This window comes from Nyctibius grandis, chromosome 4 (genome assembly GCF_013368605.1).
Source record: "Nyctibius grandis isolate bNycGra1 chromosome 4, bNycGra1.pri, whole genome shotgun sequence".
Lineage (NCBI taxonomy): Eukaryota > Metazoa > Chordata > Aves > Nyctibiiformes > Nyctibiidae > Nyctibius > Nyctibius grandis.
The window spans coordinates 17,316,221-17,339,925 of NC_090661.1; the positions used below are offsets into that span (position 1 = coordinate 17,316,221).

Here is a 23,705-nt window from a genome sequence, read left to right on the forward strand (position 1 = left end):
CTTGTGCTTCCTAGGCTATCCCTAAGTACAAGCAGACACTGTTAAAGAAACCTTTCCTATTACGCCCCAATCCTCTTAATATTTATGCACACAGGAAGCTCTGCTGAAGTCATGATGACTACTCATATGCACAAAGTTAAACATACTGCATAATTGCAAGTCGCATGCCATAAAAACTTCACTTATAAATGTAGAACCTAATTTGGTTGCCTATACTCATATACATAGGAAAACCAGCATATAGAATCTTGACTTCCCCCCTCTCGCCCCGCAAAACCATGGAATAAACTCTCAGTAGGGTGGAGTTGCCAAAGGCTCTACTCAATACAAATTAACTCCAGCTAGAAGTATTTTTTCTAACCATTGCTAAAAATAGAAATGTTCTATATAGAGAAATACATATATGTAAAGAAGCATACATATAAATACATATGAAGAAATAATAGGGTGATCTCTATACCTTCTTGTTCCTTCTCTGTGCACAAAGTCAGGTATTTGTCACTTTTTTCATGGCGTGGCAAGTTTCTAACAGGATGTTCGTTTACTTATTCCCCTTCCAAGAGCAGTTAGTTAGTGATCAGTGCTGAGATGCGCTTTCCTACCATCAAACGCAGAAATCAAGAACTGAAATAACAAAGTTTTTAGAAAATGAACTCATAGAATCATAGAATGATAGAATGGTTTGGGTTGGAAAGAACCTTAAAGATCATCTAGTTCCAGCCCCCCTGCCATGGGCAGGGACATCTTCCACTAGACCAGGCTGCTCAAAGCCCCATCCAACCTGGCCTTGAACACTGTCACGGAGGGGGCAAGCTTACTTTAGAAAAGGAGGACAGAAGCTTACTATAGAAACTGCCAAGAAAAAGAAAGCCACCAAGAAGTCCAGTTGCTTTTGTTTTTTAGCCAGTTAACTGAACCCACTTCATCCAACATTGCAAAATAAAATTCTTAACACATGCAATTTGTTTAACTTATTTTCTCTCTACTAACTCCTGGAACCTCCTTTCTTCTAAGACATCGGCACTCACTGCTCCTCTGCACTACAGTTACGCCACACCTGCAGAGTTTATTCCAGTCTTGCCTACCAAGGGCCACTTAAAGCCATTCAGGAGACACCAGCTAGTGACAGCTGGCAAACTCAAACCTGTCTCAGTAGTCTATCATATGTAATCAATTGCAAATAGAACTTCAACAGACTCATCCCATTACTTTGTAGCTAATTCCCCCCTGGGAAAACAAGCCAGCAAGCTTCCGCTTTGAATCATGAAGCTAGTTTTGCCCCTGTCCCTCCCTCCCAACTTCTCTCTTTCCCCTTCTCTTTGTATCAGTTCACTGCACTGTTTCAGCTTTTCAGCTTGATATCCGTTATGTTATGTCAGCTGTTACATTACGCTTAAAACAATAGACTCCAGCTGGCTGAGGTCAGATGTGAAAACAAGGACCTAACAAAGCCATAGACCCTCCAGTTATACTGAAATTGAGATACACACTGAATGTAGCACTTAATGACAAACTACTTTCCAGACATTTGGGCAAAGCATAAAGGAAACACCTGTCACTGCAAACATTACACACTAATCCAGATAAATCCTAAATTTAAAAATCTTTCTTTCCACTACTTGGCTCTACTACGCACCAGTATTTCACAGTTTTAAATTTTTTTCCAAGATGAAATTTGTATTACTCCGCTTGTTTACTAAAATACTAAATAGAGAAAACTGTGTATAATTTCAAAGAAAATATATTTACCATGTTTCTTTTAGAGTTACTAAGCAAATGCTCTGAGCTTGACATGGATTTACACCCCAGAAAAGTTTAGTCAGACTTTAACCCTTAAGTACAAAGCTCAACAAAAGTGAACAAAAGATGTAACAGTGAACGAAACATACTTTCTTCAGTGATGGTATTTTCCTGGACGCACCTTTGAACAGAATTTATTGGAGTGCAGCTATACTGAAAAAGTGTACTTTGTGACTTATGAGAGCAACCAGAACCTCTTGAGAGCAGGTGAACTAACAACAACTCTGGAGCACATAACCCCCTATTTTTCAAAATGCTGCATACAATATAAAAGCAACATTTTCTGAAAACTGTCACGCTACTGTAGATCATATATGAAAAGCTGGGAAGTTTGCTCAGTGCCAAAGGACAACTTGGCATTGTCCTCACTTCAGTCTTTGGCCAACACCCCCACCCTGACAGCCCCATCTGACCCCCACATGTCAGATCATGTAGGCCACCAAGCAGCCAACAAACGGCACTGGTCTATCACCAGTGGTTTGTGCTGGCCTGCAATCTGTCACCAGCTCCAGCGCGAGCTTGAGGTAGGTCGCTCTTCCCAGAGCCTGTCTTAGTCTTCAGAGTTTGAGCCCCAATAAATTCTTGGTGCTTCATAGCCGTCTCATCCCAAGGTACTGTGGAGATAAATGCTAAATACCCATTCCTTTACTCACAGTGACTTAGCTGCAGACTTTATTTTAAATGACAGCACTCAGGTATGCCACCACAGAACTCCAGGTACAGCAATCCGAGAGATTTTTTTTTTTTCATAGTTCTTAGAAAAGGCAGAAATGGAAGTAACCAGTTTTCTGCATCCAAGCTTATCTTTACCGAATACACACTCCAGTGTAGTAAACTAAAATTAGAATTCAACCCAGAACATTTTGAACCTGCTAGAAGAAATGTATGCAATACATATAAAAAGAGCCTTCTTTTCTATAAAAAGCACTGCTTATTCTTATCATATACATCTAAAAGTAATTTTTGGTGGTAACTTCAGAGAAGTTTAGCCAAATAAACTTGTCCTTTATTCCCCCCAGTGAAAAGGAAACATCTAAGAGAACAGCAAGAGCATACCTGGAAGGACATAACATATTGAAAATCTTTCAGTATGTTAAGAAGTTTAGTATCTTTTTCTTTCTCCTCCATGCAAATACTTGTCCAATTCATTTCATTGAAAGCTTTAATTGTTCTCACTTTTTTCTAAAAGCCATCCACATGATGAGAAATCAGGTAGGCCAAAGAGCATTAATTTTGTGGCTACAACCACAAAGTGGCCAGAGTTGTCTCTGGCAGCAACCTTTACACAGCCCTTTTCTTCCACCCTTCTTCTCCCAGAATTATTTTTGTTGATCACTCGTATAAAATTCCCCAAGCCCATGTGAAAAAACACCTCTTTATTAATAGCTGACTTCTTCCAAAAGGTATTTTTATCTACTTCAAGGCATCATCCAAGGTCTGAACCCTGCCACCCCAGATGGGACACAGCGTGGTCCAATGCTGCCCTCTACAGATTTTAAACGGGAACCATAGCTCCCTTCTACAAGGGTTTGATTTTTAGCACATGTGAAAACAAAAAGCAGCTCATCTTTCCCTTACTAGTCTTAGCATACTTTCCTTCCATATCACCTCTTCATTCCTTCCTGACATTCCTCTTCAACTCAGACTTAATCTACACCAAACAATAACAACGGGCTTGCCTTTTTTTTTAAAAGCCCACTTCATTAAATTGGTTCAGCTGTCCCTAACAGTCTTATTTCCACTTTAGAAGCATCTCATTTGGCTCCCTCAGACCTGTTCAGAATGGACATAAAACAGAATTTAAGCTGGACGAAAAGCATGTTCACACAACCTTCTGAACCAAACTAATTAAATCCCTTTAACGTCACATTTACATTAAACACATAATTCTCCTATACAGATCAGGGGAGTTGACAAGGGATTGCTTTGCGAACAGCTGGAACAAGTTAAGATGTTACTACCAGCAGTATTTCAAACCAACACAGCTGATTTTGCAATGAAGCAGATTAGAAGCACTCACGTTATCTGGCAGCACGGCTCAGCTACAAATATCAGCGCCACAGACTGAAGCGCAGCGAGAGACACCTGGGTTCAGATTCAGAGGAAGCTCCTTGTTCCAGCTACTAACTACATTGTCACCTAATTAAAAGGAGAGAGGGCGATTTTCATTTCTGTTCATGTTCATTTGGCCTTTTTACTACAAGCTAAAATGTAGAGAAGCTGACTTTAAATGAAAGCTGGGATTCTCAACTTCAGCTATCAATAGAGTGACAGAAAGGAAATGCTACAGCAAGGATTCCTTGGACAGGTCTGTCTGCAGGTCCAGCAAATGAAAGGATTAAAGGGCATGAGTCCACCACGCACATGTCTTCTACACCAGCTGACCTCACTCTGGGTCAGACCAGGGGACATTGCTGAGGCTGCAAAGACAAATTTTTCACTTTCTCAACTACAGTTGTTCTTTAGAGAGAGTCTATAGAACAGATCAGTCTGTAGAGATATCACCAGGCATCCTTCACAGACATTAATCCCATTTAATTTTTCAAAAGGATGAAAATGCACTGATGTCCAGATCGTAAGTCTCTGTCTTGGCCCTCCGAACCAAGGAAGATAATCAGAAAAAAAAAACGCTGGAACCACTTTGAACTCTTTGAACCACTTGTTCTCTGTGAAGACCATGTTCAGAATCAAAAGCTGTAGGTATTTTTCTCTTTCTTTCTCACAAGACCAACAAAACACTCCAGCAAACAAAACCCAAGGCTTATACTCAAAACAAAAGATTATATTAAAAGAAGAAAAAAAATCTAGATTTCTCATAGGCCTAGAGTCTGTGCCACTTTCTCTTAATTGTAGGAATAATTTCAATGCCAATAACATAAATGTTAACCACCAAAAACTACTACCTTTTATCCTAGTTAATATTCTTTTTAGTGTTTAAAAATTGTTTAATCTCTTTAGTAAGAAGTATGCTAAGGTAGAAAAGGAACTCAGGAAACAGAAAGCTGGAAAGAGCTTATACTTTCATCATAAAAACATAACCTTCCTTTTTTTTTTTTGGTTGGAATCAATATTGAAATGAGATTCCTACAAGAAAATAGCTTTTTCAGGCACACTAAATATCCCTTGGTTCAGCAGAATATTTAATCCCCTTGGATCAGGCACTTGGATTTTCTTAGATCATGCTGAGATAACAGCATTCTGCTGTGTTCTGGCACCATAAAATCCTTGCTTATGAAAATAAAAGAAAAATATGGCCTCTCTGGGAACATACATCTCTGAATTACTTTTTTCCACAGTTTAAATATTGTAGTCTCAAAATCAATTTTTACACAGATATACCACATTCTCTTTATGAGTCATGGCAAAAGCTCTCCCACACCAGTATTTTAAATGGGCCAAGTGTACATATACCCTTCAAAATGATGATCCTTTCACAGTCTTGGCTCAGACTCCAGCTCACACTGGGCAAGTGCCAACGAGTAACTGGAGTCAAACCCCTCCAACAGCACCATCTAGTGAAAAAAAGATAAAATAAACACATGCAAATTTAAACAGTTTTCACTGTATTCTGGAAACTAACAAAAGGCCAATTCTCTCCTAATCTCCCATTACAACTGCATTTAGGTATAGCTTTCATCAAGGCTCTTTGCCTTGTGAAGTGTGGTGACAAGTAGAGAAAGATTCAACAGCTAATTGCAAGCTTTTTGTCTAAAACTGGAACACCACTTGGAACACATATAAACTTTCCCTTGTTTATTTTTCCAACGTTAAGCTTGCATTTTTCTGATTGTTAAGAAAAATAGAAGCATTTTAAAATGCTTTAAAATAACTGATAACGTCTTCTATTTCCTCCTCTGGTAGTGGGAGGTTATAATATAAGACAAGCAGCTCCAGAGTAAAAATGAAATAATATATACATATAATCTCAAAAACCTTTTTAGATCTTATTTTCATATAATTGTAGTATCTTGTATGACTTTATTATTGAAGCATGAAAGTCTTGTTCATGAAAAAGGGCACACTCAGCTTCCATCTGTAACTTTAATGTGACCAGTCTCACTGGTTTCAATAAGACTCTGCTGAAGTTGTGTAGGTGCTTAGATCTTTCACAGGATAAGAGCAAAAAACTTTGGCTATGTGGAGGAAATAGAGCAGTATACCTCCTAACTGTGAATGTTTTCAAGGGTCTTGTTTGAATGTTTTTTCAGTCAGGAGGAACAGACTCTGTACTTTTCCCAACATGCATCTTCAATGCCATGCAACTCATGAGTGGGCTGTAGAAGGGATTCTGTAACAACAGTAGTTTACAGATAAGACACACAAATACACACATGTGTGCTTTTACAGTTATTCCATCTCATTTTCAAGATGAATCAGATTTACAGTGCCCATCCAGTAAGCTCATCTAATCAGATTTGCCCCATGGGGCTGTTTAGCTCAGCATACCCCCATGCTAACGGCTGAGCACTCATTTCCAGACATTGAGCATGATACTGTCATTTCGTGCATTTCCAGACCTATGGCTGTCTGGTCAAAGCCTTCCCCTGCCCAAGCACAAGAAGTTTACAAATCTCAGGTAAGCAAAATTTCAATGCATGACACTGCACATTTGGTACCACTATCTCAGCCTTACATTTGGTGCACTACAAAGCATAATTTGTTTAGAGAAAATTCTACCCTACATAGGAAATTATGTCTAAATAAAAGGCAATCTGCTCTTGGACAAACTTCAGTAATTTTCCCTTTGAAACTCAGATAGGGAAAGGTGGACTCAATTTTATAATCTTCAAAAGAAAGAATTAAAGGTATCTAAGTGTTACTTCAATTGTTTTAAACTCACAGAGCACACACTCATGCAGTATAATTCAAGATTCATGGAATGACTTGAGGTATCATAAACCTCAAATTCCACATGGCCGAAGGTTCCCTTCCTCTCACCATCCCAGTTAAGCCCAAGAAGAAAAGCCTTCTTCAACATTCCCATACTCCTCCTGGTAGGTTGTTGCTACACTGCTGCTCCTTTGAGGTCTCTCTCACTCAGTACTAGTTCATAAATCAACTTGTTTGCCCTTCTTTGCTCGCCTACAACGACAATGTTACCTACTTGCATTGTCTGGCTCCAAATAAAAACTTTTATTGTTGTATAACTAAAAGTCCCTCTGGAAACACAAAAGAGAAATTAATTCCTACTGCAAAGCAGTAGAAAGAGAGTGCTTTCCCAGGCTTTAATAAGTCTCCTTACATCACCACTAGGGTTGGAAGCTTGCACTGTGTTTTCTCCTGTTTTGTTTTTTAATCCCTGTATGCTGTTACACTTTCTTTTACTTCTTTGCATTTTACAGTTTCTCTTCAACCAGTCATCTGTGATTAACTCCCTCCTTAAGAATTCAGTTACATCTAATTTTGACAGCTTGTAATGATACATTAGAATGAAAGTAAAACATTAAAATAAGAACAGAATAGGAAATTTTACTGGGTAGACACTAACGGGAACCACATTCTGACATTTACATTTCTGTTGCAAGATGGCATAACTCCTTTGAAAGTCCCACCAAAACTGGATAAAGCAGAGAACACGTTGGCCCATCTACTGCTTTGGACCAATGGATCACTGTAATCCCCTTAAGGTTCTTGACAATTGCCACAGTTAATCCTTTAAGAAAACAGTATCAGAATATGCCAATACTGAATAAACAAACAACTGCTGAATTCCCAAGAAACCATGACAGTAGGATTTCAATGTTAAAAATTAACTGTAGTTTTTCCTCATTATATAGAACAGGAACACTGATTCACACTACTTAGAAAGCAAGATAATACAGAACAGTATGAACACCCAGTACATGCTGGATATTACACACATTGTATGCAATCCTGAACACATTGCATACATATTACACTGAATGCACTACACAGATACAGGTAATACATACTGCATACAGCATGAACACACAAAATGAGTTCCATGATTTCACAAGGGAAAAAAGTGAAACATCACTGGTAATGTTGTCACTAGAAGTTATTTCACTGAAACAACACACTGTGTCCATGTAAAATATTATGACATATTGCAAAGATGAGTGAGATATTATCACAAGTGAAATTCATCATAGAAATTGGTAGAAGTAACCACAACTACTAGTTATGGCTAAAAACCCCCTTAAATCTCTACAAAAAGGAAACCCCAAACTAAAAAACAGAAAAGGTACCAGATGCAGAAATACATGTATAGACTCTCTTAGCTGGCAACTAATTATAACGTTACACCTAGGAGTTCAAATATCTTACAAGTTAGTTAAAAACTGGGACTACATCTGGCTGGCAACCGGTCACAGGAGTGTTCCTCAGGGTTCAATTCTAGGGACAGTGCTGATATTTTTATCTATCGATGATCTGGATGCAGGACTTGAATGTACCATTAGCAAGTTTGCTGATGATACCAAACTGGGAGGTGCTGGTGACTGTCTTGAGGGACAAGAGGCCTTGCAGAGGGATCTAGATAGATTGGAGCATTGGGCTATGACTAATGGCATGAAATTTAACAAGTCCCAATGTCAGATTCTGCACCTGGGATGGAATAATGCCAGGCACAAGTATAAACTGGGAGAGGAGTGGCTGGAGAGCAGCCCTGCAGAAAGGGATCTGGGGGTGCTGGTCGACAGCAGGCTCAGTACAAGTCAGCAGTGTGCCCTGGCAGCCAAGAGGGCAAACTGCATCCTGGGGTGCATCAAACACAGCGCAACCAGCCAGTCAGAAGAGGTGATTATCCTGCTGTGTTCAGCGTTGGTGCAGCCTCACCTTGAGTACGGTGTGCAGTTCTGGGCCCCACAATTTAAGATGGATGTTAAGGTACTCAAATGCGTCCCGAGGAGGGCAACAAAGCTGGTGAAAGGGCTGGAAGTCCTCCTCACATGAGGAGCAACTAAGGACTTTGGGTTTGTCTAGTTTGGAGAAAAGGAGGCTGAGGGATGACCTCATTGCTCTCTACAGCTTCCTGATGAGGGGAAGCAGAGAGGGAGGTGCTGAGCTCTTCTCCCTGGCATCCAGTGGTAGGATGTGTGTGAATGGTTCAAAGCTGCACCAGGGGAGGTTTAGACCTGACATTAAGAAGCATTTCTTTACCGAGAGGGTGGTCAAACACTGGAACAGGCTTCCTAGAGAGGTGATCGATGCCCCAAGCCTGTCAGTGTTTAAGAGGCATTTGGACAATGCCCTTAATAATATGTTTAAATTTTTGGTCAGCCTGAAGTGGTCAGGCAGTTGGACTAGATGATTGCTGCAGGTCCCTTCCAACTGAAAGATTATATTCTATTCTAAAAATAATATACCAGGCATGAAGATACCTTAAATAGAAATAGTGTGATTGACACTAAATTTAATATACTACATTCTTATAGTATTCATATTAGGCATAAACACTTAGCATAGTAAATAGATAAATTGAAAAAATTATAATTGATGGGGTTTTTAAGTGAATTTTTTCATGTTAATAATGATATCACATGTAACAATGATATTATTGGTGCACAGCTACAAGAACTATTTTGAACAAACATTTAAATTGCTAGTTAGCATTTTCTCAAGACAGTGACAGTTTTCATAAGTAAAATAATGGTCATTTATTCACGAATACAGAAATCAATGATTTAGCAGGGGGTACCCCACCACTGAGGTACAACAAATTTGTAAATTTTTTGTATGTTTAAAATCATGCCTCTCCAACTTCAAACTAAGGCTCTTGAATGAAATCTAAGCTGGCAGGACAGCAATACTCTTGGAATATTTCTTGATACGTATCTGTTGCATACTAGTGTACTATAAACAAAAGATAACTACGTTTTCTCTACTGAAGTGAAAGTGTGTAAGACAGGTAGAGCCATTGACTTAACTCTAAAGTCAATGAAAATACATGAGTTTTCCACTTGTGAAAGAAAGTTGGATCTGACATCAACTAAAAGAAAGGACTTCCACTTACTTTTTGTTTTCCCTCCTATGTCAGGTGTCTGGTCTTCAGTATGGCTGAAAAATGGATTAACCTGAGCAATATGAGGGATTCAAGCTTAATTACAAAAGCCTTGTGTGTTGGACAGAATATAGATGCCCTCAGGATAGGCCATATAGGGCAAGACTTAGGTTTTGTACTGTCATGACTTTTGGTGTTTCTGCGGCTTTACAGATTCAATTAGGAAAAAGCAGAAAAGCCTCTTGTCAATTAAACCGTAAGGAACATTCTGCTTGATATGGTATTGGCTCAGGAGATCAGAATTTGCACATTAAGAACAAACATGCATCAATCTCATTAACATCCACATACATACCATCCAAAATAACGTCCCTGTAGCAAGAGCTGCATACTGTTCAATTGTAGAAAGCACACTGAAGATAAGGCATATCAGCACAATAAGGAAGCTGTAAATAAAAAAAATAAAAATTTAATGCAGTCTAGTAAGAACACAGAGGGAGGACAGATAATTATGTCATTACAAATTACCTGTACACACAGAAATGTCATTGGTATTGGATTATCTTAAAACACACTGGTAGCTTTGAATGATCCTGCTTCATGTTGGTTAGTTCATTTCTCTTCAGATACTGAGGTTTTGGGTTGGACATTATCAATTGAACCCACACAATAACATTAGTTTTAGCCTACCTCTAAGACTTGCTGTTTCCTAGCCCCTCAGGAAAACAGCACTCTGTTCTTCCCCATTGTAAGGGCTACGATGGCTGAATCACTACCACCACCCCACCCCCCCAGCATGTTTCAAATACTTGCCTTCTTACTGTTCCAAATTCTAATAAACTGCAAAGAGAAATCCCAACTAAGCCAGAGCTTAACAGGCTCTGCCTACACTGTCTTTTATAACCAATCCCCAAAAGTCCCGAAATAAATAAAATCTGACATTTGGCATGTGAAACACAACCTAGGACTGATTCCATTTTTAAATAAAATAAAATTTCAAAGCAACTATCAGAGAGAGAGTGGGAATATAAGGGTTTGTTCCCCAGTCCCCTCTGCCCAAGTAAGTCTTTAAGGAGGGGATCCTGGTTCCCAAGCTAAGATTTGGGACAGCCAGGGAGTTGCAGCAAACTCAACCCAACTGCCTGTAGCCCCCAGGAAGCCTCTTCCCTCAGCTAGGAAACAAGGCTGCCCAGCCCCGAAGCCTCTGCCTTCAAACCCCTTCCCTGAGCAGCTTCAGCTGTGCCCACCACCCCACAGCACCACTGCTCGCCTTAAAGGAACATAAGGCATTTGGGAAGCAAAACATTTAAGACGCAAACTGGATGCTATTCACTAGGCATAAGCAGCTTCCAGTTCCCAAACAACTGCATGTTTCTTTTTAAAACATGACATAAGCAACGAAGAAGACTTAAAACATTCACTTATTAAACACAGAGATAGTTGTTAGGGTTGTTTTTCACAATTCTGTTGAGACAATCATTTGCACTTGACAGAAACTTGCTGCAAAATCCATTAACTAAATCATTTCCCTTGTTACCAGCCTCTAAAATGGTTAATGAGGTTTTTTCCTCAGAAAAAAACAACAAAAAAGAATTGACATAATGAATAAAACTGAACTCAAGAGGAAAAATATTAACAGGAGATCAGTGGCTGCAAATTGGCATGGCTCAGCTGAAGTCACCCAGAGCCTTTATCTTTTTTCACATAAGTGAGAACTTCATTGGGTGGATCTTTTGAAAGGCCAAGCACTCAAGAGAATAAAAATGTGTCAAGGTTGACATTATAAGCTAGACTGCCCAATGACTGCTTCAAAATACTGCGCATGTAAGTCCAATGCACACACATACAAATGATATTGTAACCACATTACAAAATCGTGGAGAGGAGGTTTGCAGGTAATTAGGTACAAAAATCAAATTAGTAAGTAATGAAGAATTGAAGTTAATAGGATAGAGATTGTATTGACACAAACACAGATATGAGAATATCCTTTTACCTAGGTGAAGTATAAATATAAGGGTGTTCCTGATTTATCTCTAAAATTTTCTCATTTTACCTTGTATCTCTGATTTTGGCCATTCTTAAACAGAAGTAAGGTGTGCAGACAAGGCAGGGGAACACAAAGATGAGCCAGCCATATGAAACATAACATAAATGTTCCCCAAGTGTCCAGCCCTTCTATCTGCAATATTCCCACGATCGCTTAAAACCGATACATATGATGACATGAACATATATGGGATCAGTTACACGGCGGTAGCTAAGGGTCTCTAGATAACAAGTCCAACGTACATAGAAGTACTAGTTCAACGCAAACAACAAGTTGCATAAGACGGTGTAAGCTGTCTGAATACACATTGAGCAGTAACAATTAATACTTATTATATCCCTTAGTAGTAGCACACCGATGACAAGTGTAACCCGGACAATGCATGAAACCACAAGAGGGCACCAAAGAAAAGACCATCCCATTGCTGCACTCTGAAGAGAACCTAATAAGGAATAAAGGTGAAAGTCTGTGTGCCTAGGTGACAGCAAGATAAACTCAGGGTAAACTGTTTGCCAAATCTCTTTTCTTGTTACTATTAGAGAAAGTGAAGGCTGACATGAGAACTGCATCAAGTGCCAGTCTGTGCTCTACCTACTTTTACGGGTTTTCATGCACATGGATCCGTTTCAGTCTTACTAATTTTAATTTTTGTTTCACTCTCAGAAAAACTCTTGAAATTTATTGCTGTGCTCTTTCCAGGCTGATGCATGAGACACCTTCATACCCACAAATACACATTATGCCAAGCAAAACAAAGATGTTCAGTCAGACACTGCTGCTCCTCATCTGTTTCTTTGGCATTAGAGAGAAGATGCCCACAAGCCCCACGAGTACAGCTGTGCCAGTGGAGCACCACAGCTAAGCTACTAACCCTGTCACACTGGCATCACTATTTTTCTTCTGAGAAGAGATCAATTACACGTAAGGAACAGAAGGTGCAAAATTAAGAGAGAAAAAAATACATGGTCCTCTTCTGGCATCAGCCTGCTGTTCATGTCCTTCCAACACTCAGCTCTTACTCTGTTTTTGTTCCAGTACTAGTGGCTTCCTCCACTTCTGAATCATAAGAAAGGAGTGAGGCATCAGGAAAATGGAAAACAGGAAAAGTTTACCACTTTTTTTTTCTTTTTTTTGACAGCTACCTCCCCTCTCTTCAGTCAGAAGTGGAGCACAGATTCTTAGTTACTGCCTGCTTTCACTTGTTGACAGCAAACAAGTCCACAGTAGTTAAATAGTTACAAAGAACAGCTGCAAGGACAGACTCTGCCTCAAACTTGAATTTGCTCTATGTGAAAATCATCCTGGGGAAATTTAACTGCCAAGCCTCAGAAGCCTTCACTACTCATGGGAAAGCTGTGATTTTTTTTCCCCAAGTATTTAGAGTGTAACTGAACTTGTGTGAATTTTCACAGGGAATATCAAAGGTACAGACCTGACAACAGTAGATAAAATTTCAAAGCCCCTAAATTGGTGTATTTTTTAAAGCAAACATTAGAATTTTCACATGCCCAAAATAACCTTATCCCTCTTAAAATCACTTTACTGTGATCACTATTACTACATTTTCCCAAAAAAGTACTCACCTTGATACAAACGCTAAGCATGTAAACTGTTCATCCAACCAGTTAATATCAGACAAACTAATGGGAAACTGAAACCAACCTTACAATAATCAACATTAGACAAATTACTAGTATACAGATGTATCAGCCCTATCCTAATCAACCACGTAATTCCAGACAACTAAGTTAAGAGAGCTTTGTTTCAGACAAGCTAAGTCTAACCTGCACACCAAAGCTCTGTTGTTGGTGGAAAGACACTGGACACCTTCAGGGAGCAATTTATATCCCGCATGAAACAAGTTACTGTGCAAAACGTTTAGTTATTTCAACTCTTGAGTGAGTGAAGGCTCTAAACATGGACACTTAAACTAGGCAAACTGAGTGTGGGCTATCCAGTGTACATGTTAATCCCAAAACACTTATTAGACTTCACAGAACAGTCATTTACTCTTCACTGGGTTGTAGCCAAGCTGCTTTACTGTAACATAACAAGAGGAAAAGCATGTTATTCAGCCAGCCTTGCGTATCTCCCTCACAGGAAAAAATGAAAAATACCTTAGCTCCCATATAGTATCACTCAGGGACTTAAAGATCTAAGACAGATGAATGATTTCACCAGTAGCATCAGCCACTCTGGAACACTTTGCTACGCATACAGTCCCATGTTGATTTCACCAGTTGTATAAGGGGTAGGCAGAACAAACATTCACCATTGTATAATACCCTTTTCCTCTAAAGCAGAGATACACAGCAGAGCACCGGAATTTCTTTAAATCTAGCAGTCAGAAAAGGCTGTCTCTTGGAAAACACAGATCTTTTATCTCCTGAAACTCATTGCTTGTTTATCCTCTATGCACAAATGTGACCATCTTCAAGAAAGGAAGCAGAGCAATGAGGAGTTCAGGCTTTCATCAGCTTTGATCTAACTCTCAGATTATGGGGCCAAGCAAGCATTAGAGATGAGGCAAAAGTGTGTGAAGTCTTTTGTATCGCCTGTCCCAGGTTACAAAGTAGCATCTGCCTGCATGTAGATAGATCACAGATACTGCATCAGTAGATGCACTCAAAAATACTTAGCTTTGTGGTTAACTCATATCTAACAGCGCTATGTTTCTTTTAACCCCAAGAATTTTGCAAGTGTGGGATCATCTCTGTACTTCTGGGAGTGAAACCGTGAAACCACCATTAAAGCAGCGTGGACACTAACACTTACAAAGCAGCAGATGTTTTCTTTCATGGACTCTTGTTTTCAGTAGACTATTACAAGGTGACCGGTTTCCTCTCAGGCTAACAGCACTATTTTACTAGAAGCCAGCTTCTGTGATTGTCTTTTTAACTCAATTTTTAACAGGCACTGGATATCTGGTGGAATCATACCCAGAAGTGGAGCTATCCCAGTGTGCATGAAACAATGTCAGTGTGCAGCCCCCCAGTAACACTTTGAGCTCATGTACATCCAAGCCTGTATATAGACTTGGGATGTGTGTCTATGCTATACTACCCATTAAAGAGAAAAGCAAAGACCTAGACACAGGTGTATATAGACTTACATGAGACTGTGTGCATAGATGTGTGTATGTGGACACGCGTATAATAAATAGTAAGAACTGGCTTACTCCATGAAGTCAGCCAGATGATTTAGGTACATTTTTGTCTCAAATAGGTTTGAGAAATTGGAGCACTTCCAGGAAAGAATCATACAGCTGACAGGTAAACATGACCAGCTAGTACAGGTGCTACATTTAGCAAGATACAGGAAATATATAGGGAATAAATTAATAACTAATGGTGGATTTAATTGTTTCTGACTATTCTAGGATACATTTCAACTTTCAGAACAGATCCAGACTTAGGGCTTTTTCATTGATCTCAATGGCAGCTTCAGAAACATGATGCATTACAGGTGGCTATCAGTACTTTGCAGCCTCCCACCCTGAGCTGCTGCTTTTTTTCTGTATTTAACTATGGGTTTAGAACATTAGCATGTCTTTTTTGTGGCTTGAAACAATGTGTGGAATGATCAAAGGAACAATTAACCACTTACTGAGAGATAACAGTGCTCATTTAGTAAATGTCACAGGTAGGAGAACTGATAAAGGTTTATAAAATATGTCTAGTGATATGACCAGGAACATTTTAAAAAAAAGAGGTGCATAAGACAAGCTGGAAGTACTTAGTCACTAGATTAATATAGTCTCATGCACACGTAGCCGTCATAATCAAAACCAGTATTAAAATGTGGGCAGATTTTATTCCTTCTTGCAGTGTTTGTTACATACTCTCAGTGGGAGTCTTTATATGAACCTGGAAAAGGTTGGCATTAAGCCCTAAATCAAGCTGAAACCTCAAAAACATTTAATAGATGAGAAGGGAGATGCAAAGTTCAGCTCAATTTATATAAACCCAACTTGAGTTCTAACCCTTCAGGAAGACAGACAGTTTTTCCTTGTTCAATGTCACATAAGAACCGGCTTAAGTCTGTTCTTTACTTTTGAACAACTTTTATTCATTACAGCTATCAATCTTGAAGGTATCCAACTATCAGTGCCCTTGCATGCAGGGTATACTATTTTAGCTTATAACTGCTGGATCTGTGCTCTTTTTTTTTTTGGCATGAGGTCAATGGCTAGTTGTAGTTCATCCTCTCTGTCCACTGGAGAAAATAACTGAAACTAAAGAAGAAATATTCTGTAAATAAAAAAAAAAGTCTTTGGGGTCCTTCTATGTCTTCGGTAACATTCTACCTAAGCCTCCTTCTTGAATCTGTCTGCACCTTACTTTTGGGCAACTGGATTGTCTTTCTTTGAAATTACAGCTTTCTTCAGTCACATGCATGATCAACCACCAACCATGCAACTTCCTCACCAACCCTGTAACTCAGGGGGTGAATTTGGTTTTTTGTTTTGTGGGGTTTTGTTTGTTTTTTACAAAGTAAATAATTTTTTTGCCATTTAGCTTTTAATTGTGATAGGTTTCACTGGTAAACAAAGTAATACAAAGTTTAACTTCCTCTAAGCATACAGCTTTAGAAGGACTGGAAGGATGACATTGAGAATGAATGACATGAGCATGAAGATTAAATATAGGCAGATTCTTATCCTGATCATCATAATTTGCAAACTATAATGCTGCTGCACATCCAGTTCATGGTAGTTCATTAAAATGTATGACAGCATCATTATTTCATCTTTCATCTCCATAGCTTACACATACTGACACTTAGTTTTTAGACTGTGAACACAAAGGTCAATGGTATCATAAAAGGATATTTTCATGAAGCTTTCCAGGCAACAAAAAGTTATTGCAATGGGGATTTAGATGGACAACTTCAGGTAAGACACATACTGAGGACAGGTGATCACTCTTTAACTTTGTCATATATTCTGTCCCATTCCAGGACAGAGAAGTCATTCCTTACTTAATTTTCATCAGGAAAATCCTAATGAAAAACCTGAAAAGGTTTGTATTACTACAAGTCAACATAAATCCCTAACCACCTCAGGCAGTACTGCACAGTCATTTCCAGGGTGCAGCTAGGTAAACATTCATACTAATCCATATCAAGTAATTCTGAAGTTAGGGACGGGGGGCTGTGTGAACCTCCCGTAATCCAGGAGGAGACGGTTAGTGACCTGCTGTGCCAGCTGGACACCCACAAGGCTATGGGCCCGGATGGGATTCACCCCAGAGTAATGAAGGAAGTGGCAGATGAACTTGCCAAACCACTCTCTATTATCTACCAGCAGTCCTGGTTAACTGGAGAAGTTCCAGCTGACTGGAAATTAGCAAACGTAACGCCCATCTACAAGAAGGGTCGGAAGAATGATCCAGGGAACTATAGGCCTGTCAGCCTGACCTCGGTGCCAGGCAAGGTGATGGAACAGATCATCCTGAGTGCCATTACACGGCACATGCAGGACAATCGGGGCATCGGGGCCAGCCAACATGGATTCATGAAAGGCAGGTCCTGCTTGACCAACCTGGTCTCCTTCTATGACAAAGTGACCCGCTTAGTAGATGAGGGCAGGGCTGTGGATGTAGTCTATCTAGACTTCAGTAAGGCATTCGACACTGTCTCCCACAGCATCCTCCTGGACAAACTGGCTGCCCGGGGCTTGGATGGTTGGACTCTTAAATGGGTTAAAAACTGGCTGGATGGCCGAGCCCAGAGAGTGGTGGTGAATGGGGCAAAGTCCAACTGGAGGACGGTCACTAGCGGTGTTCCCCAGGGCTCAGTTCTGGGGCCGGTACTGTTCAATATCTTTATAGATGATCTAGACGTAGGGATTGAGTGCACCCTCAGCAAATCTGCAGATGACACCAAGCTGTGTGGGAGTGTCGATCTGCTGGAGGGTAGGAAGGCCCTACAGAGGGATCTGGACAGGTTAGATAGATGGGCCGAGACCAACGGCATGAGGTTCAACAAGAACAAGTGCCGGGTCGTACACTTCAGCCACAACAACCCCATGCAGCTCTACAGGCTGGGGGAAGAGTGGTTAGAAAGCGGCCCGGCGGAAAGAGACCTGGGGGTGCTGATCGACAGCCGGCTAAACATGAGCCAGCAGTGTGCCCAGGTGGCCAAGAAGGCCAATGGCATCCTGGCCTCTATTAGGAATAGTGTAGCCAGCCGGTCTAGGGAAGTGATCGTCCCTCTGTACTCGGCACTGGTGAGGCCGCATCTTGAGTACTGTGTCCAGTTCTGGGCCCCGCACTTCAAGAAAGATGTTGAGGTGTTGGAGCGAGTCCAGAAGAGGGCGACCAAGCTGGTGAAGGGTCTGGAGGGTATGACCTATGAGGAACGGCTGAGGGAGCTGGGGTTGTTTAGCCTGGAGAAGAGGAGGCTCAGAGGTGACCTTATTGCGGTCTACAACTACCTGAAGGGAAGTTGTAGTGAAGTGGGAGTTGGCCTCTTCTCCCCGGCAACTAGCAATAGGACAAGAGGACACAGCCTCAAGCTTCGCCAGGGGAGGTTCAGGTTGGACATCAGGAAGAATTTCTTTTCAGAAAGGGTTATTAGACATCGGAATGGGCTGCCCAAGGAGGTGGTGGAGTCACCATCTCTGGATGTGTTTAAGAGAAGATTGGACATGGCACTTAGTGCCATGGTCTAGTTGACATGGTGGTGTCAGGGCAATGGTTGGACTTGATGATCCCTGAGGTCTCTTCCAACCTGGTTGATTCTGTAATTCTGTGATTTCTAACTGTAGCTAGGCACCTGGTATTTCTTGCTCTTTCATTCAAGGCATTTTGGGATTGCTTGAGGAAAAAAACTCTAATAAAAGGTAGAAGTTAGAAGGGCAATAGGTAGAACTTCTCAAATGGAGGACAGCTGACAATAAGAGAGAGGAAAGGACTCTAGATCATAAACCATATTGCCAGGTAGCCAATGCAGGATGGCAATTTATTTTATGGGATCATCATCAAGGTACAGTGTCAAGTACAAATACCAACTGGTGCTTTTAAAAGTGAGAAACTTGGGTAGTGTTGTCTTTTAAAAAAGAAACAGGATTTCACCATGCAGAGAAAACTTTCATCCTTAATTAAATTCACACACATAAATATCCTCTATGGATGGGTCTTATGCTGAACTCGTTAGCAAGTCTGAACTGAACACTGGAAAGACACCAATTCTGTCATGACTATAAACTACCAGAGCACAGAGCCAGTCTACTAACAGCAGACTAAATGAGCATTCAGTTATGCAACTGGTGGACAACAGAGGTCCTCCATCGCTTCCTCCATTAAAAAAAAAAAAAAAAGTGTTTGTTTTTAAAAGAATGGTTTGGGGAAGGTACATGGTTAGAATGAAGGAGCCCTGTACTTCAGTTCATCTTTGCCCATACCTTTGGCCAACTCAAAATGTTTATTAACATACTTATTTTTCTTCCAGAGTATGGCTGTGAACCCTCCAATCCTTGAATGAAAATTCCATAACAACTGCATGTGCTGGTTTTGGTTGGGATAGAATTAATTTTCTTCATAGTAGCTAACATGGGGCTGTGTTTTGGATTTGTGCTGGAGATAGCATTGATAATACAGAGATGTTTTTGTTACTGCTGAGCAGGGCTAACACAGAGCCAAGGCCTTTTCTGGTCCTCACACCACCCCACCAGCAAGTAGGCTGGGGGTTCACAAGGAGTTGGGAGGGGACACAGCTGGGACAGCTGACTCCAACTGACCAAAGGGATATTCCAGACCATATGACATCATGCTCAACATATAAACCTGGGCGAAGAAGAAGGAAGGGGGGGACACTCGGAGTGATGGCGTTTGTCTTCCCATGATGGAGCCCTGCTTTCCTGGAGATGGCTGAACACCTGCCTGCCGATGGGAAGTCGGGAATGAATCCCTTGTTTTGCTTTGCTTGTGTGCGCAGCTTTTGCTTTACCTATTGAACTGTCTTTATCTCAACACACGAGTTTTCTCACTTTTGCTCTTCCGATTCTCTCCCCCATCCCACTGGGGGGGAGTGAGTGAGCAGCTGTGTGGTGCTTAGATGCTGGCCGGGGTTAAACCACAACACTGCTTTAGCTGTGCTGCCTAACCAGTCCAGCTAACTTGCTTAGGAGAGAATCGTTTAACTTCCAGAAATACATAAATTTGGGTCTAGATCCATTTAATAGGGCAAAGTATGAGAAAAAAAAAATATTAAAAAAAAAATCACTGTAGCAAGGAGTTAGAAGAGACCAGCAACCTACACAAACCATAGCTGAAGATGAAACAAGTGAAGAAAAAAAAAAAAAAAAGTACCTTAGTCCGGATAACAAAAAAAGAAGGGTGAGCGTTTAAATCTCTGGCCACGCAGGCTCTTTGCATGGTTTTCCTCTAAGGATTTGTCTTATCTTTTTCTGGTTTGTTTTTGAGGCAGGGGAAGGAAGGAGGCGTACAGCCCCTTCCCATCTTTCACCCTCTCTGTGGCATGAGGATGCCCAGCAGAACGGGAGGTACACTTGCATTCCTGCATAGAAGCATGATCGCCTCCAGGAACTGGCTACAAGAGTTTCCTGTACAACGCATGCTTCCTCTCTGTTATGTCCTACACAGGTCAAGCTAGTAGACAGATCACTATTCTCAGTTGTCACTTGCCATCGAAAACCTTCAACAAAGTGTGAATGCTCTGTTTGTGTTAGCTTAGGTCTATCAGATGGAGCTTCCTGTTAATATGTATTTGTTCCAACCGTACGGCAAAGTATAGTTGGTGCTTCCTGAAGGAAACAATGGCATAATTTTTAACCAGCTCCTTGACTCCTTGTCAAAGAAATACCGTCTTCTAGCTCCTGTGTGAGAAAGCAGTTTTATTGTACAAGAAAGATCAGATACAATACAGGGTAGTCTGATACTAAGAAAAACAGGTTAGCTATACAGCTAAATAAGCAAGGCTTCTATCACACTTACGTGGCTCTTCTGGGAGATTAGAGTCTGTAAAAATAATTTAAATTATGGGCAGTGTACCAAAGTACAAAGCACACAATGAATCAAAAGTCATTTAGGATACAGAATCAGAATTATTGCAGGAAAGGCCTTTAAGCTCTTGGCAAAGGGTATGATTGCAGTAGAAATGCAAACCAGACGTCAAGATGCTTCAAGAGGAAAGGTTAACTGCTCACAAAAAGTGATGTTATTGCATCCTGCAATGAGGTATTGGTTCCTTTGAGAATAGGCACGGTTGAACAGGAAAAAAATTATAGGTACTGTGTAAGAAAGTGGAAAAAGTATATGCTACATTTAAAACAAGTGCATGACCCAAGAGATGTGAACCACTGGACTGCAGAAGACTCATCAGGGCTCCTCAGATGGTTCATAACAAGCTTCCAATGTGCCTGATCATTAACATGAAACCCCAACATAGCAACATGACAGCCATGGAAGGAGTAAGTGCACATGCACAATGGGGAAAGGATGTCACCCAATACTACAAATTGAAAGAATTTTTGCAGTTCTTTTCACATGCACCTCAGGCTTAGCAAGAGAAAAACATATCATTCGTGCTCTTACTTGAAGACTAGAAACATATAGTGAGTAGACTGTGACACAACAAAATATTTTCTCTTATTCTTGTGATTTGATGAAACATTACAAAGCAGGAGAGAAAATGTAATTTTCATAGTTTATTTTGCTTGGAATATCTCGACCTCATTTTTTGTCACTCTAGAATACCACTAGGAAACCAGTACAGTCCTGTGTGCTGTCCTCATCCTCTCAATTCCACATTCAGGTTTGCTCAAGTCCTGTAACACCCCGTCATTCAAAGCAAAACCCATCATCCAGCAGCACGTTCCAAAAGACATCCACCGCCGCGCACTCGTTGCCTGCAGCTCTAACACAGCGCCCATCTCAGCATGAGCATCAACACCAAATTCAGCCCATGCTCGGTTTAAGCATACGCGCAAGCATAAGCAGAGCTGCACCATGGCTTTTCAGCTGCCCAGGACAAAACACTCAGTGATGGCGGCACCAGCAAGAGAACAGGGAGCATCCCTCAAAGAATTTGAGACTAAATCACCCTTACGCTATGCTGCGGTCAGGACGGGGATGGACATCTGCCTTATTTTACACAATGGGCAGATTTAGGCAAAACCAAACACGACCTGCAAGCAGGGGCTTAGGGTAATACATCAGTTGCACACCACCGCCAAAAGCAAACGGTTTGTTCTTATTGCAGTAGAAGACTTTCCTTTTCATCAGACAATTCTGGATAAGTTTTCATTTTATGAGAGGGCGAAAAAGATAGGAGAGAGGTTATGTTCTAGAAACCGAGTGCCACAATATCAGCAAAACTTGTTTTCTAGGTGGAGTTTTATACTGTCGGTCTGAGGGCTCACTACATCACTATTCTGCTTTTCGTGTAACAGAAGATTCAAGGCAGCAGAGTTTAAAATAATTTAGTATCCAAATATTAAAAGAAAAAAATTAAAAGCTCTCTGAGACTTTGTAAAACCCAGCTTCTGAAAAATTGCCAAGCCTAGACTATTGCTCTTTGCTGTTATCAAACCTAAATTAAATAAATCTTTCTAAATAAAACACTACTTTTTTTTAAATAAACTTGAAATTACTTTCCTTAAATACACAATATTTCTTTAAACAAGCAACAATATTTACTCCTAATGGCTTCTCTTATTTGGGCTGGCCAAACACTATTTTGACAGCTTCACATGACAGAGCATTTTCAAGAGCTGTATGCATTACTCCTCTTTTTTTTTTTTAATTATTTACTTTCATCACAACAGTACTGCTACAAATCACTTTCCCTCCCCAATTAAAGATCAAAGGACATTGTATTATGCCTCCTAAAGCATATGCATCTTATGATACTGCAGAAAAACTAGACTTAGTCAGCTTCTCAGCTCACAGAATTGCTTGCTGAGTAACCAGCTTCTGGATACTGCACGTAGCCATGTAAGAATGCTATCCTACCTCAAAGAAGTAAAACAAGGCAGAAGGAAGGAAACATTGTCTCCACACCTAAGGAGAGAGGCACTATCCCACAACGTCGTACAACTGATCTACTCGTGCACGTAAACTTGTATACTAGTTTCATTGCAGTACAAATCAGGACTTATGCTGCTGTATGTTCTATAAAGAAACACCCACATGCCAGCTCACTAAAAACCCTCCACGACAGGAAAACCATATTAACATTTTTCACAGCATCCTTTATCTTTAGTCGTGAATAGAGTGAAACAGTGACAGGGAGTAAAAAGCCACAGACAGACAAATATACAAATGGGGAAGAAGTAATCATACCTTGAGCTACTGACCTGGATAGATGCTTAATTTGATTTACTTCAAATATCACAAAAGTTATACTAGACTTGAGCAACTCCGGCCTATCCCCTTATCTGATCCCCCAAATGCCTTTTTGTGCTCCTTTCTCCTGAAACAACTGTGTCTGAAAGGCACTTTCATCAGTGCTGGCAAGTAAGATGAAGACCGTGAGAAAGATCTGAAGCTGGGATAAGTACTCTCACCACTGTTTCCATTATGATCCTCTGCTTTAATTATCTAAAGGTACAGCTAACAGATGTCTTCACAGAAACAAGTATTGCTGCCCTCTTTTGAGGTTTTCCACATTCAACTCTCTGCTGCACGTCTCTAGGGGTGTTGGGGGGGAGAAACATGGCACCCCTAATGCATCACAGCTTAGAAACAAGGAAGAGAAACTACATGACAGGTTAACATTCCTAAGGTGAAAGCAGAGGAATTCAGCACATAGACATATTTCCATTTCCCTAGAGGAGAAAGTGTTTGCTGAAGGAAAGATGTAACGCTTGGAAGCTATGGCAACTTGACTTTCTTAGTTTGCTTTAAGCATGATGGAAATTTCAAGTGC

General features: G+C 40.5%; 1 protein-coding gene across 1 annotated transcript in view; it reads right to left on the bottom strand.

Moving 5' to 3' along the window:
• KCNQ1 (potassium voltage-gated channel subfamily Q member 1) overlaps positions 1–23,705 on the bottom strand; it is a 379,050-nt gene that overhangs the window by 315,366 nt on the left and 39,979 nt on the right. The window contains exon 2 of the mRNA XM_068398668.1: positions 10,119–10,209. Within this exon, the coding sequence (XP_068254769.1) occupies positions 10,119–10,209 (91 nt within the window). The remainder of the gene's footprint in view (positions 1–10,118; positions 10,210–23,705) is intronic.